Source organism: Agelaius tricolor, unplaced genomic scaffold, assembly GCF_023055355.1.
Source record: "Agelaius tricolor isolate 1412-34295 unplaced genomic scaffold, bAgeTri1.0.p SCAF_6, whole genome shotgun sequence".
Classification (NCBI taxonomy): Eukaryota; Metazoa; Chordata; class Aves; order Passeriformes; family Icteridae; genus Agelaius; species Agelaius tricolor.
The window spans coordinates 21,320,542-21,332,383 of record NW_027269266.1 but is presented as its reverse complement, the minus strand read 5'-3'; the positions used below and the strand labels follow the sequence as shown (position 1 = coordinate 21,332,383).

At 43.1% G+C, this 11,842-nt stretch overlaps 2 protein-coding genes across 3 annotated transcripts; one reads left to right on the top strand and one right to left on the bottom strand.

Annotated features, from left to right (window-relative positions):
• The first annotated feature begins 48 nt into the window (after nucleotides 1-48).
• CLXN (calaxin) lies at nucleotides 49-5,448 on the top strand. The gene is made up of 6 exons (XM_071428998.1): nucleotides 49-628; nucleotides 860-1,015; nucleotides 2,480-2,584; nucleotides 3,571-3,722; nucleotides 4,530-4,634; nucleotides 5,235-5,448. The coding sequence occupies exons 1-6, from the start codon at nucleotides 430-432 to the stop codon at nucleotides 5,280-5,282; spliced, it is 765 nt and encodes a 254-aa protein (XP_071285099.1). The 5' UTR covers nucleotides 49-429; the 3' UTR covers nucleotides 5,283-5,448.
• A 163-nt stretch (nucleotides 5,449-5,611) lies between these two features.
• Nucleotides 5,612-11,776, bottom strand: RBM48 (RNA binding motif protein 48). 2 transcript variants are annotated; one of them, XM_071428997.1, is made up of 6 exons: nucleotides 11,622-11,741; nucleotides 10,223-10,453; nucleotides 9,578-9,768; nucleotides 9,301-9,446; nucleotides 6,766-7,301; nucleotides 5,612-5,792 (listed from the first exon to the last, which is right to left on the bottom strand). In XM_071428997.1, the coding sequence occupies exons 2-6, from the start codon at nucleotides 10,286-10,288 to the stop codon at nucleotides 5,709-5,711; spliced, it is 1,023 nt and encodes a 340-aa protein (XP_071285098.1). In that variant the 5' UTR covers nucleotides 10,289-10,453; nucleotides 11,622-11,741; the 3' UTR covers nucleotides 5,612-5,708. The 2 variants fall into 2 exon arrangements, with proteins under 2 accessions (XP_071285098.1, XP_071285097.1); XM_071428996.1 differs by lacking the exon at nucleotides 10,223-10,453 and having other exon boundaries at nucleotides 11,622-11,776.
• Between the last annotated feature and the right edge of the window lie 66 nt (nucleotides 11,777-11,842).

Below are 11,842 nucleotides of genomic sequence, written 5' to 3'. Positions count from 1 at the left end.
GGGGTGTAGCCGCTTAAGGGGCTTATGGGCTTTGTCAGTTCCCAACAAAGCTGCTTTAGTACTGAAAGGGAACTGCTTCAGTTTGCAATACATTAACAAATACGTTGAGTCGAGTCTTGCATGCCCTTTTTCCTGAAGGATAGGTGGAGGATGGTCTCAGCCTTTCAGCTTTCCCCATGTGCCCACGACAAGGTTGTGAGACAGTGATGGGCGTTTGGGGTGGCACCTACACCCATGTTCCAAGTTTCAGCAGAGGGACAAAGTAGAAAACGAGCAATGTCGCATTTAGAGTGGTTTAATATATTTTCGCCTTCTGACAGAAGATGAACAAGCACTATTGTATTTATAACTTTTAGCTGTTTTTCCTACAAATATTTTTAGAAATTTGAAATGCAGTTCTTTTATATTTTACGACTGCGGTTTTTTTGAATGCGTGTTAGCACTCGATCTCTGTTGTGCCTCTGCGTGTGTTTATGTCCGACCCGCCCGTGCGGCCCAGCGGCACCGCCAGGCCGCGGCCGCCCCCCCGCGTTGCCAGGGCAGCGGCGGCGGGAGCGGCTCCGGGCCGCCATGAGCAGGAAGGGGAGAAAGCTCCTGGTGGACTCGCTGACCCGATCCGCCAAGCACTGTGAGTCTCCCCGGGCTGCAGGAGCCGCCCGGCCGCCCCCCGTTCTTCCCGTGCTCGTCCTGCGTCGTCCTGTTCGCCTCCCATGGGAGGCGTTTTCCCGGCGCCCCCTTAGGAACAGCGGTTGGGGCCGAGGGGTGCTATTGGTGTCACGGCTCTGGCGTGTTCTGTGCCTGCCTCGTGTTTTACCAGCTTAACTTACAACCTGTGTTTGCTTGTGTTTGGACCGGGCAGTTACCAAAAGCGAAGTGGAATGTCTGATCAAGCTCTTCGACACGCTGGTGGCCAAGGCCAGCAGCCAGTTTGCTGGGGCCGGCTTCGACCGCACCGTGTTCCGAGACACGCTGTACAACGCCTTTGGCATGACGGATGACGTGGTGCTGGACCGAGGTGAGGCGGGCACGCAGCTCTGAGCGCCGGGCAAGGGGTTGGGATGGCGCTGCCGACCCGACGAGTGTGTCCGTACCAAACAGCGCCGTCTTGTCCAAGGACAGCAAAGGAGCTGTTGGGAAAATGGCATCTTTTCTTTCTTTATGCGTTACAGTTTCCCCTTAGGTCAGGAGAGCTCACGCTCTAGTTCGAGGCAGAGCAGCCAGAGGCTGTTGTGCTGCCCTGTGGCTGTTTCTGTCGCAGTCTCTGTAGGGTCGTGACGGAGGAGGGCAGTGTCACTTTCCTCTTCTCTCCGGTGGTCCCAGTGGGAGCTGCGGTCGCTGCTGGGCGACAGCTCTAGCTCAGGCCTGGAAGTCCCAGGAAGGCATTGTGATAACAGCGGGTAACTCTGGGAATAGAGGCTCTGTGAACAGCATTGAAGGGCCTGGGCAGATAGTACAAGGAGGTGAGAGTAATGAGCCAGATAACCCCTTGAAGATACAGTGATCGCACAGATTGGTAACAAGGGACATATTTGGAGTCACTGTGAAAGTTGAAGGAATGATCTCTGATGGAGAGGTGTCTAGAGGAGTATGCAGAGCAGGCATGAGTCTGCCCTTCTTTCAGTCTTGGGCTGCCAAGAGCCAGCCCTTGGTTCAACTTTCTCCATGTCTCTAGCAGGAGAGCTACTTACATGCCATAAAATAAAAACTTGTTGCAATTTTATGCAGCATGGTAAGTGTGTCTTGGAAGATACCTCACATTACCTTACATATTCTTAAAAATTATTTTAATGCTTACATGCAAAGGAGCTGATTTCAGTTTAAAAAAGCAAACCTATTGTCTTCTAAGTCAAAAATGCTTGGCTCTGCATGGAGAGATGTTCCTTCAGCCAAGTTACTAATTAATATTCTAAAATACAAATTATTACAAATGCTAGTGGATGCTTTGAAATCCTTGGTTTTCAATTACTATATTACAGGCTGTATGAATAATGAAGCTGTGAGATTGAAAGTTGCTTAGGGAAGAGAAAAAAAAAATTGTTACATGACAGAAAAGAGGTTATTTTTCTTTGTAGATTTAATATATATTGTTTCTATGTTTACTTTGTCCAAGATTTCCTGAGACAAAACCTAGTAATTTAAATCTTAATCTGTATGCAGAATTATCCCTTATTTTAAGGGATGTCAGATTATTTGCTTTACATCTGCATGGAAGCATACTTCCTGTAGTTGTTTAAGTCAGGAAGGCAACAGATCAGACCAAATCTTACCAGGCAGGATTCTGGAGAGGAAGATCAGTAAACTGAGGGGCAGAATCCCTTTCATTGTTACATCTTAGAGTCAAGAATGGTAATCTTACCTTGGTGAAAGACAATCATCTTAAGAAGAAAGATAATTTATAATTTCACTGAATTTAGGAAAACATTGCTTTTTTGTGTTTCCCTATCATATGAATTTGAAATGTGTCTGATACACTTCCTAGTGTTCAGCACTTTTGATAGAGACAACACTGGCTGCATCACTGTGGAGGAATGGGTGGAAGGCTTAGCAGTGTTACTTCGAGGGACACTGGAAGAGAAGATGAAATGTAAGATTGATCTGTATGCTAATATTTAGTAGTAATGATTGAATTCATAACAAATAACACATTGCTTTTGTTATAATTTAGTAGTTACTCTTAGTAACTATTTATTACTTAGTAAGTATTTGGTAATGGAAAATTTTTCTTCTGTATCGTTTAATGCAATGAAACTGAGTTCTGAAATGGCTTCTCTGAGAGTTTTTTTCTGTGTAAACTGCTGTTACCACAGCCACCACCTTTTTTGTTGCTTACAAAATCTTGCATTTAAACTGAAGTTTATTCTACAGCATACATTTTCCACAAAATACATGTTTTTGTATTCACACACAAAATTAGAAAGAAGCAGATGAATCTCTAGTGTGGTTTTGGCTAATTAATAGTCTCGAGCCAAGCAAGACCAGTACCAACATTGATTTACTGGCACAGTGGGGGCACAGTAGCAGTTGCATTAGCTCCAGCAGTTCTTCAGGTTGGAAGCACAGATGGAAAAACTGCAAGATGGTAATGAGAGCCTCCACAGTAATGAGAGAAAGATAGAGGAGAAAAAATAGCAAGTACACTAGAATTTTAAGCAGCAGGGGAAAAAATAGGGCATGTGGGGTGAAAAAAAAACAATAGAAAAAGGAGAATGACAGCATGTTGTTTCCATAGCTCCTAGGTTGCAGCATTAGCAATCCTACAGCATTATATAAATTCATCTGGAAAGTGGTCAGGGGTGTCACACCATTAGGATGTGTGCCCAGGTTGTAATTCAGTGTGTCAGCAAACCACAAACAGTAAAATAGGCATTCCTGCTGTAAGCACCACAGAAGATGCTAGTGCATAGTGATGCAGTGCTGTCACAAGTGTTTGCCAGGAGTGTTTCAGCATATATATGATAAATTTGGCTCAGTTGATAATGTACAGTTCACATTTTTTGTCTGTAGGTAACAGCTTGAATGCTATGTGTTTGTAGTTTGTAATCAACTTGAAATTTATTTGTATTTCAAAAGACTGTTTTGCCATTTATGACCTGAATGGTGATGGATACATTTCGAAAGAGGAAATGTTTCAAATGTTGAAACACAGCCTTCTCATACAACCAGCAGATGAAGAGCCTGATGAGGGAGTTAAGGACTTGGTAGAGATAGCACTGAAGAAAATGGCAAGTACTTACTTATTGTGATACTTGAAGTCTTTCAAACATTCACTAACCGATACTTAAAACCTTTCTATGAGGTAACAAAGTAAGATATCGTGTTTAAAGTAGGATTCTGCAAGTCTCCTGAGGAAAGCCAGAAATATAATCCAGGTCTAATAAATCCCAGCCCAGTATTCTCATATGAAATCATTAATTTAGTATGTGAATGTACTATAAAGTTTATGTATAAACTGGCATGTGTTTATGTGCATATACATCTGTGCATCCCCAGTCAAAGCAAAAGCCCAGTCAGAAGTGGAAAACTCAAAAGTGTAAGCTGCATTTATTCCATCAGTACAGGCATCTGCAGAAACTTCATTTTTAAGTACATTTGTGTTTTATCAACTGATCATGAAATGTCTTTATCCAATTTGTTTGTATGTATTCTATTAGAATACTAAACTCAAGGTTATTAATGTAAGGCTTGTCTTACAGTGCTTAATCTAGAATATCAGAGCAGCCGGGGACTGTCTGTCAATATTTTAATCAAATCGAGATATATACTCTCCCCTTCCATGGTGGTGGTCAAAAATTTTCACTTCAAACCAGGGCTTGCATCCCAACTCCTTTTATTTAAGCCCATCTTTTCAATTTTTCAATCCCACCCTTTTTGCCTTAAGTAGAGGCAAGACACTCTCATCCTTTCTGAGCTTAAATTGATAACCCCCAATTCGCAAATCTAACTAAAAATAGAATCCATGTTCTTTAAACATCTGTTAAACAAAACTACAAGTAATAATCCTTTACTGAAGTGTTCCCTTCCTTTTGCAGGACTATGATCATGATGGCAAACTTTCTTTTACGGACTTTGAAAAAGCAGTCAGAGATGAAAACCTTCTCTTAGAAGCCTTTGGACCATGTTTGCCAGACATAAAGGTACATTACACTTGGGTTCAAAAAAACTGCATGAGCCAATTCCTTACAGACACTTGCACCAATCCTGTGAATGTCAGAGTATCTTAGGCCAATGTTGGGCTCATCCTGTCAGTGCCAGTTCTGCTATGCAGAGGTGGCCCCTAAGCACTCCTACTCCAGGGTTGTTGCAACACAATACTGCAGATATTAATCTCACCACTAAGGGAAATTTCAGTCCTGTACATTGTCATCCCAGTCTCTAGCATTCCTGTTTTCATCCAGTTTATTTCACTCCGCAGCTGGGCCTTCTTGCCCTCCATGCCAGATCATTCCTTGGTGACACACCCCTACTGCTGAGCAGTTAAAATTTTCATTTCTCCTTCAGCTACAACTTTGAATTCTGGCTGGTCTTCCAGTGATGACACCATTAACGCTATGGATTTACCTTTTCTAAGCTAAAAAGCAAGAGACATTCTTCACTGCATACGCATTTCAGTTCATACCTTTCAGTTCAGGACCTTTTCTGACTAAATAGAAATCCTTTAGTTAACTGAAAATTAACTTGCTGTTGTTTTCTTTTTTTTTGTTTGTTTTCTTTTTTTTTGTTTGTTTTTTTAACAGAGCAGAATGGCATTTGAGCAGAAAATTTTCCGGGAAACTCCTAAATAGTAACTCCAAGTTGTAGCTCCACTGCTGAATACTATTAAAAGGGGTCGTGGTCTTCACCATTTCTTCGTCATATAGTAAAACCAGTCATATTTCAAGTTGCTCCTAAGCTTCAGTATTCCTTTGCTGTTAAAGCTGTTGAATAAATGAATTTACTTCTGTTACTGTACCTAAATAGAGTTCTTCTGTTATATTCATATATTCTGTTCATATTATAAAATATGTTACAATATGAGGTACGCAGGACAACACTGCAACAATAATACAATATATTGGTTTCTTCATTCCAAGTAACAAAATGATACCATTTTAAACAGGGAATCACTAGGAAACAGAGTATAAAGAAAGTTTTATTTTTTAAATTAAAAAATACATATTTTAAACTATATTCTTTACAAAAGGACTGTTGGAAGATGCTGCCAGCAGTATCTATATTCTTCTTCTCTGCTTTACAACTGGTTTGGCTGAGCTGCTCTCTGGCTTTTCCACAGATGTTGAAACAGAATCTGCTACCTAAATTGGAGGGGAAAAAAATTTAGTAACCTGTAACCATTACTTTTTTATGCTCATTTTAGAGTAAGGCCACATCTCCAAGATTTGAGTATTGGGAGCCATTTATTACTATCATCACACTTGTATTGAATTTTCCTGCTGACTAGAGGAAGAAAGTAACACCAAAGGCAGCATTAAACACAAGAGAGGTGAAACTTAGAAGATTCAGCACTACCATTTTTGTATTTAACTACACAAACTGATTTCAGATAGTCAGTGATACAGTATTACATTTGTCATCCCCCTTCTTCCTAACAGGTGTTTTTAAGCAAGTTTTAATGTGCTTTATAAACTCAGGTATTTCAGGAAACAAAGGAAAAGCAGAAACCTGCATTTTGACATGTATTTTAGGAAGGTATTTAATATAAAGGGTACTAATTTATAAGATATGTACTTGCAAATCAATCTAGTCAGTCAAGGGAGCTTTTTCATATCTTAATGAAATGTTGTATCAGGAATGTCTGACCTGCTAATTGATTAATATTCTCCATAAAATGATATATAACTTAACATGTGCTTCTCAGCATGGAATTAATGATTCTGTACAGCTTTTAATGGCATAAGAAATGTTGGAGCCAAATTACACTGAACTCTGACTTTGATTCTTTTCCTTTCAGAAACCAGATACAAACAGCACACTGGAGTGAGCAGGACTACCTGCAAAATGATCATGCTTTCACATGTGGGAAAAAAAGTGGTTTACGAAAAATCACATAAGAACATGCACTGATATTTGCACTTTCTCAAGTGTAGTGTAAGAGGTCTGGAGTAGAATTGCCTGCAGTATTCTAGATTGTGGAGAAGTTAAATAGTAAGAGCACTAGCTTTAAGTGGCAGATAATGAGTAAATGCTGAATAAAGCTATCAAATAGTCACTATTTTTATGTATAACAAGCACCTATGTTTGAACTATCAGAACTTTAAGAACCCATACCTCTTTCAGTTTATTTCGAATTAATGTAGCTGAAGTATTTAAAGACTCATCATCCATATCCACCTTAGGTATTTCTGGTAGTTGTGGACCAATAACAACTTCAGTATTGTCCTCACTTGTTCCAATGAGGGAAAACTTGTTACCTTCTTCTCTCTTCCTCTTACGTTCTTGTAGGTGAGTTGTACGAGGCATAAACCTGTCAATTCCATTGCAAGCTGGAACCTTTCTGTGCTGCATTAAGGAAGCTGGTGGAGTGCACACTCCTGGATGTACATTTGGAGTTAAAGATGTGTTTTGACCAAAGTACCCAGAAATTTCAGCACAATTGTTATCATAGTGTGGGGGTGTTAACAGGCTCTGATTCTGATTCCCAGCTGGATATGCTGTGTTGTGGGATACCCCAGGAGAACTTGTAAAGCAGGATGGATCCCAGTTACTGGCTATACTTGATCCTGATGTACTCCATGGACAGTCATGCTCAGAGTTATTTGAGGCTGTCTTCTTAGGGCCTTCTACTTTCTTTAACATAAAGCAATCTTTAAAACAACAAAAAAGAAGCACCTTCACTATTTCATGTAATTATTAGTTCTAATACCCAAGAACAAAACTTTTGATATAAATGCAGAAACAATACCAGTGATATTTGATTCCCAACTACCCTTCTGTGATTATTTTTAAGCTTCAAATATAACAAATTCAACTTTCAAATCAGTTTCCCAGTCTAGTGCCTTGCTGGTTTATAACATTTAAAAAACCCAGATGTTTTGATGTTAAAAATCAGTGGGTTTACTCCCTTTAGAAATCCTCAGACAATGAATAATGATACCCAAGTATGTGAGCACAAGAAAGGAGAAGCTTGTGCTCAGCAATTTGCTTATTCCTCAGCTTGCCCAGCCTTCAGCGCTGACTGGGAACTCTGTGGTACAGGAGCCTTTCTAAACACAGTCCATTCTTAACATTCTCCCAGTGCAAAGATGTGGGCTGGAGAAATTTTTTTGAAGGTTTTGGTATAGTCATATTCCTTCCAAAACTGTCCCTTTGGCATGCCTGAGGAGGCTGGAACAAGGGTGAAATCCCAAATTTCCTCCCAGTGCTTTAAATTTCTGGTAATATTTTGAAAGAAAACAAAAAGTGAAGGAAATACTTAATTATTAAAGCTTAATAATTTCATTATTTTAGTCTTAATCAAAGCCAAAAAATTACTTTGAAAAGGATATAGTTCTCTACATACTGAGAGATGTCTCCCTGTAAACATACTTAAAATGCATCTGTATTGGGTTTGCATGGCCTGTTTTTTTGTAGTGGGGGGGCTACAGGGTTGGCTTTTTTGAGAAGCTGTCAGACTCTTTCACCATGTCTGGCAGAGCCAGTTCCTGGTGACTCCAAAGATGGATGTGCTGCAGGGCAAGGCCAGGCCAATTAGAAATGGTGGTAACACCTCTGTGCTAACAGATTTAAGGAGGAAAATAAACAAGGAGTGGTTGCACATTTGTAACTACGGCCAGAGAAGAGCAGAGCGGGACCGTGAGAGGAGCAGCCCTGCAGACACCGAGGGCAGCGCAGGAGGGGCAGGAGCTGCTCCAGGCGCCGGGGCCGAGATTCCCCTCAGGCCGTGGGGCAGGCAGGGGGCAGCAGCTGTGCCCCTGCAGCCCATGGAGGCCACGGGGATGCAGGGATCCACCACAGCCCCTGCGGGAGCCCCAGGCCCGAGCACGTGGATGCCTGGGAGGAGGCTGTGATCCTGTGGGAGACTCCTGGAGAGGGGCCCCGCTCCCAGGCTGGAGCAGCCTGTCCTTGAAGGACTGCACCCAGTGAGGAGCGACCCACACTGCAGCAGCCTGGGGAGGGCTGTTCCCCATGGGATGGACTCACACTGCAGCAGCCTGGGGAGGGCTGTTCCCCATGGGATGGACTCACACTGCAGCAGTCAGTGCATACCTATCACACTGCAGCAGTCACAGGGAGCTGCTCGTGAGATGAGCTCACATTGGAGAGGTTCACAGAGAACTGTCTCCTGTGCCACCCCACGGTGCAGCAGGGGAATGACTCCTCTCCCTGAGCAGCAGGAGAAGCCATGGATCATGAACTGACCACAAAGCCCATTCCCTGTCCCCTTGCACTGCTGGGGTAGGGGGTAGAGCTGAGAAGGGAGGAAGGTGTTTATAAAGGCTTATTTTACTTCTCATTATCCTGCTCTGATTTTGTTAGTAATAAATTCACTTTATGTCTCCAAGTAGAGCCTGTTTTGCCTTGATGGTATTTGATGAGCGATCGCTATCCTGGACCTTATCTCAACCCATGAACCATTTGTTAAATTTTCTCTCCTCTGTCCAGTTTGTGGAGGGCAATGAGTGAGCAGCTTTGGTGGGTGCCTGGCATCTGGCCACTATCAGCACACTATAGCAGCTTTAAAAGAGGTAGGTAAAAAGTGTTTTCTTTAATGAGCACTTTAGCCAAAACCCCACCCAATCCTGAAGAACATTAAAATTTTACAGGAAATTTAGTCAGGATTCTATAGGAAATTTAACCACAAACCTCTTTGATTTGTTGCTTTTGCTATATACTTTCTTCTATCCTGCAACTTCTCTCGAGTTTCTTGGACTGTTTCAAATTCTGGAGCATAGCACACATGCAGCAAACTACCAAAGAAACTTCGTTCATCCATTTTTTTCTTGGCCACCCTGAAGGGAATTAAAGTCTGTCAACAAAACTGAGGATTTTACTCCAACTCTCTAGAAACTTAACACATTGCCAAGTACAGAAGGTGTAAAAGATTAAGACAGCAAGAGGCAGATATTGCCCTGTCCAATACCTTGCACATTGCAGTTTTTTGAATTTTATAAGGTACACTTCAGTAAACTGCTCTGCTGGATATTCATCTAGAGCATGATATTCCTCAATGGCACCATATAATGCAAATTGTTCCACTAATTCCTTCATAACACCTAATGCAGGAACTCCTTGTATCAGTATATAGCGAGATTCCAAGTTGATAGTGTAAACCTGAAAAAAACAAAAACAAAGACTATTCAAAAACATTCCCATTCTTGCTTTATTGCAAAAGGCACACATTTTCTCCGTGTTTTCTGTTTTTCTCCAAATCCTCTCAGGATGCTGAAAACCCCTATGTACTCTGTTTTGCAGAACAGTAAAATGCATGGTTATTTGGGACCTCTTCATCACTGAGCAAGAGCTGAACTCGTGCCTCTCATGCATAGTAAAACACAGATGAGACTTGGCTTTTCTGCACAAGGTAAGAGTACTAATGCCAATTGCTGAGTAAAATCTCTTATGTCTCTGGCCAACTTCCATGCAAGATGTACTAGTAACCAGTTCATAGGAGGTACTGCCAAAATACAGAAAAAAACCCTGAAAAATTGGTCTTCTTCACTGGCAAAGAAGTCATGCAGGTGAGGAAAACTGCTTTTTTCCACACAGGGAGTTAAAAAACAATTACCACAATTCCCTGGTGCAAATCCTGTGTGTGCAGAGCTGTCTCCTTGGCATGGTGATCCAACAGCATACATTTTTATGACACAGATACAATCTGGATGCTGAGAGAAACAAGGTCTTCTTCCAGCAGATTAAAAACCAGACCAACCATTCTCTTCTGCTTTGTGTAGTGACTGTCACATAACAGACTCTAATGGCTCACACTATGTACATTAGGCAGCCAGCCAGCTTATCCCTGAGATCAAAGGAAATTTATTCTGAGATTGTTAAAAAAAAAACCAACCCAAGCCACAAACATTTAGACTGCACAAGTTACACATATTTCTTAAAAAAACATATTCTGGACAAAGCGGGAACTGCTTGGGAAATCAGCTCTCAAACTTCTACTATAAAAAAGTCTCCACAGGCAGGTCATATAAGTTTTCTTGTGGCAGCAGCACACTCCCACTTACATTCTTTTGGGAACAAGGGATTGAAGGAACCTGATTCTTTCACTGTGCAGTTTTTTGTTGGTTTTTTGGGAAGATTTGTCCTTCTACCTCTTTCTCGTCCGGGAAGAAAAGATTCAAATAAGGTTTTTTCCACACTTGGGACATCCATACTGTTTCTCCTGCATGTATCCTCCAGTGCCCAGTGATGGGTAGATGCCTGTGCTGACCAGAGCTCTGTAGATGCACAAGGCTCTCTGTCCTCTGGCCCACTGTGTACACTTGGAAGAATAAAAGAACTTTATGAAGACTTTGAGACTTCATGAAGTACGGAGGGTTTGACATTCTACGGGAAGGTGGTGGTAGTGAAAGAGATGTGCCTTATGTGCGTGGGCACAGAGTAACCATTGTTCCGGCCCTGGTGAGGCCACACCTCAAATGCTGGGTTCAGCTCAGGGCCTCTCTCCAAGACACGGAGGTGCCGGAGCACGTCCAGAGAAGGGCAGCAGAGCTGGTGGAGGGTCACAGGTCTGATGAGGAACACCCTCAGCGAGCTGCGAGGGCTCAGCTTGGAAAACAGGTGGTTCAGAGAGTCCTTATCGCTCTCTGCAACTCCCTGACAAGAGGCTGAAAACAGATGCGGGTTGGACTTCATGATCTTAAAGGTCTTTTCCAAACTAAGCGCTTCCTTTCTCACGCCAGCCCTTTAAGGTGCCGCTACAGCTCGTTGCACACTGAGCGCACACAGACATACCCCAATCTCGCAGTTCCGCTGCAGTAACGAGAAGCTCCTGCCGCACAGCAGACGAAGCCCAGGGCCCCTCTCTCTCTCTCCCGGGGATCGCAGCGTAGGCCCGGCCGCCCCCCAGCCCCTCACCCGCAGCGGCTCCGCCCGACACTGCCCTCCCACACAGACACAGACAGACACAGACAGACACACAATGACAGACAGACAGACAGACATAGACACAGCACCTTCACGGCGCGCGGCCGCCACCCTTCGCGGTACTTGGCGCGCGACTCGCAGGCTCCCAGCTGCGCGTGATGCCGGCACGGAGCGCCCGGGCCACCGCTGCTGCCGGCCGCCATCTTCCCATTGCCCCCCGCGACGCACAACCCCCATTGGCTCGCTCCGTGCGGCGGGGAGGAGGAGCCGCGGTCCGCAGCCAAGGAGCCAATCAGAGGCGGGCAGCGGA

Coding starts and splice junctions, on each gene's coding strand:
- CLXN (XM_071428998.1), top strand. CDS start 430: ATGCGTGTTAGCACTCGATCTCTGTTGTGCCTCTGCGTGTGTTTATGT. Junction 1,016..2,479: donor TGACGTGGTGCTGGACCGAG/GTGAGGCGGGCA, acceptor TACACTTCCTAG/TGTTCAGCACTTTTGATAGA. Junction 3,723..4,529: donor AGATAGCACTGAAGAAAATG/GCAAGTACTTAC, acceptor TTCCTTTTGCAG/GACTATGATCATGATGGCAA.
- RBM48 (XM_071428996.1), bottom strand. CDS start 11,735: ATGGCGGCCGGCAGCAGCGGTGGCCCGGGCGCTCCGTGCCGGCATCAC. Junction 7,302..9,300: donor AAAAGCAACAAATCAAAGAG/GTTTGTGGTTAA, acceptor GTTGTTTTAAAG/ATTGCTTTATGTTAAAGAAA. Junction 5,793..6,765: donor TTCGAAATAAACTGAAAGAG/GTATGGGTTCTT, acceptor CCTCCAATTTAG/GTAGCAGATTCTGTTTCAAC.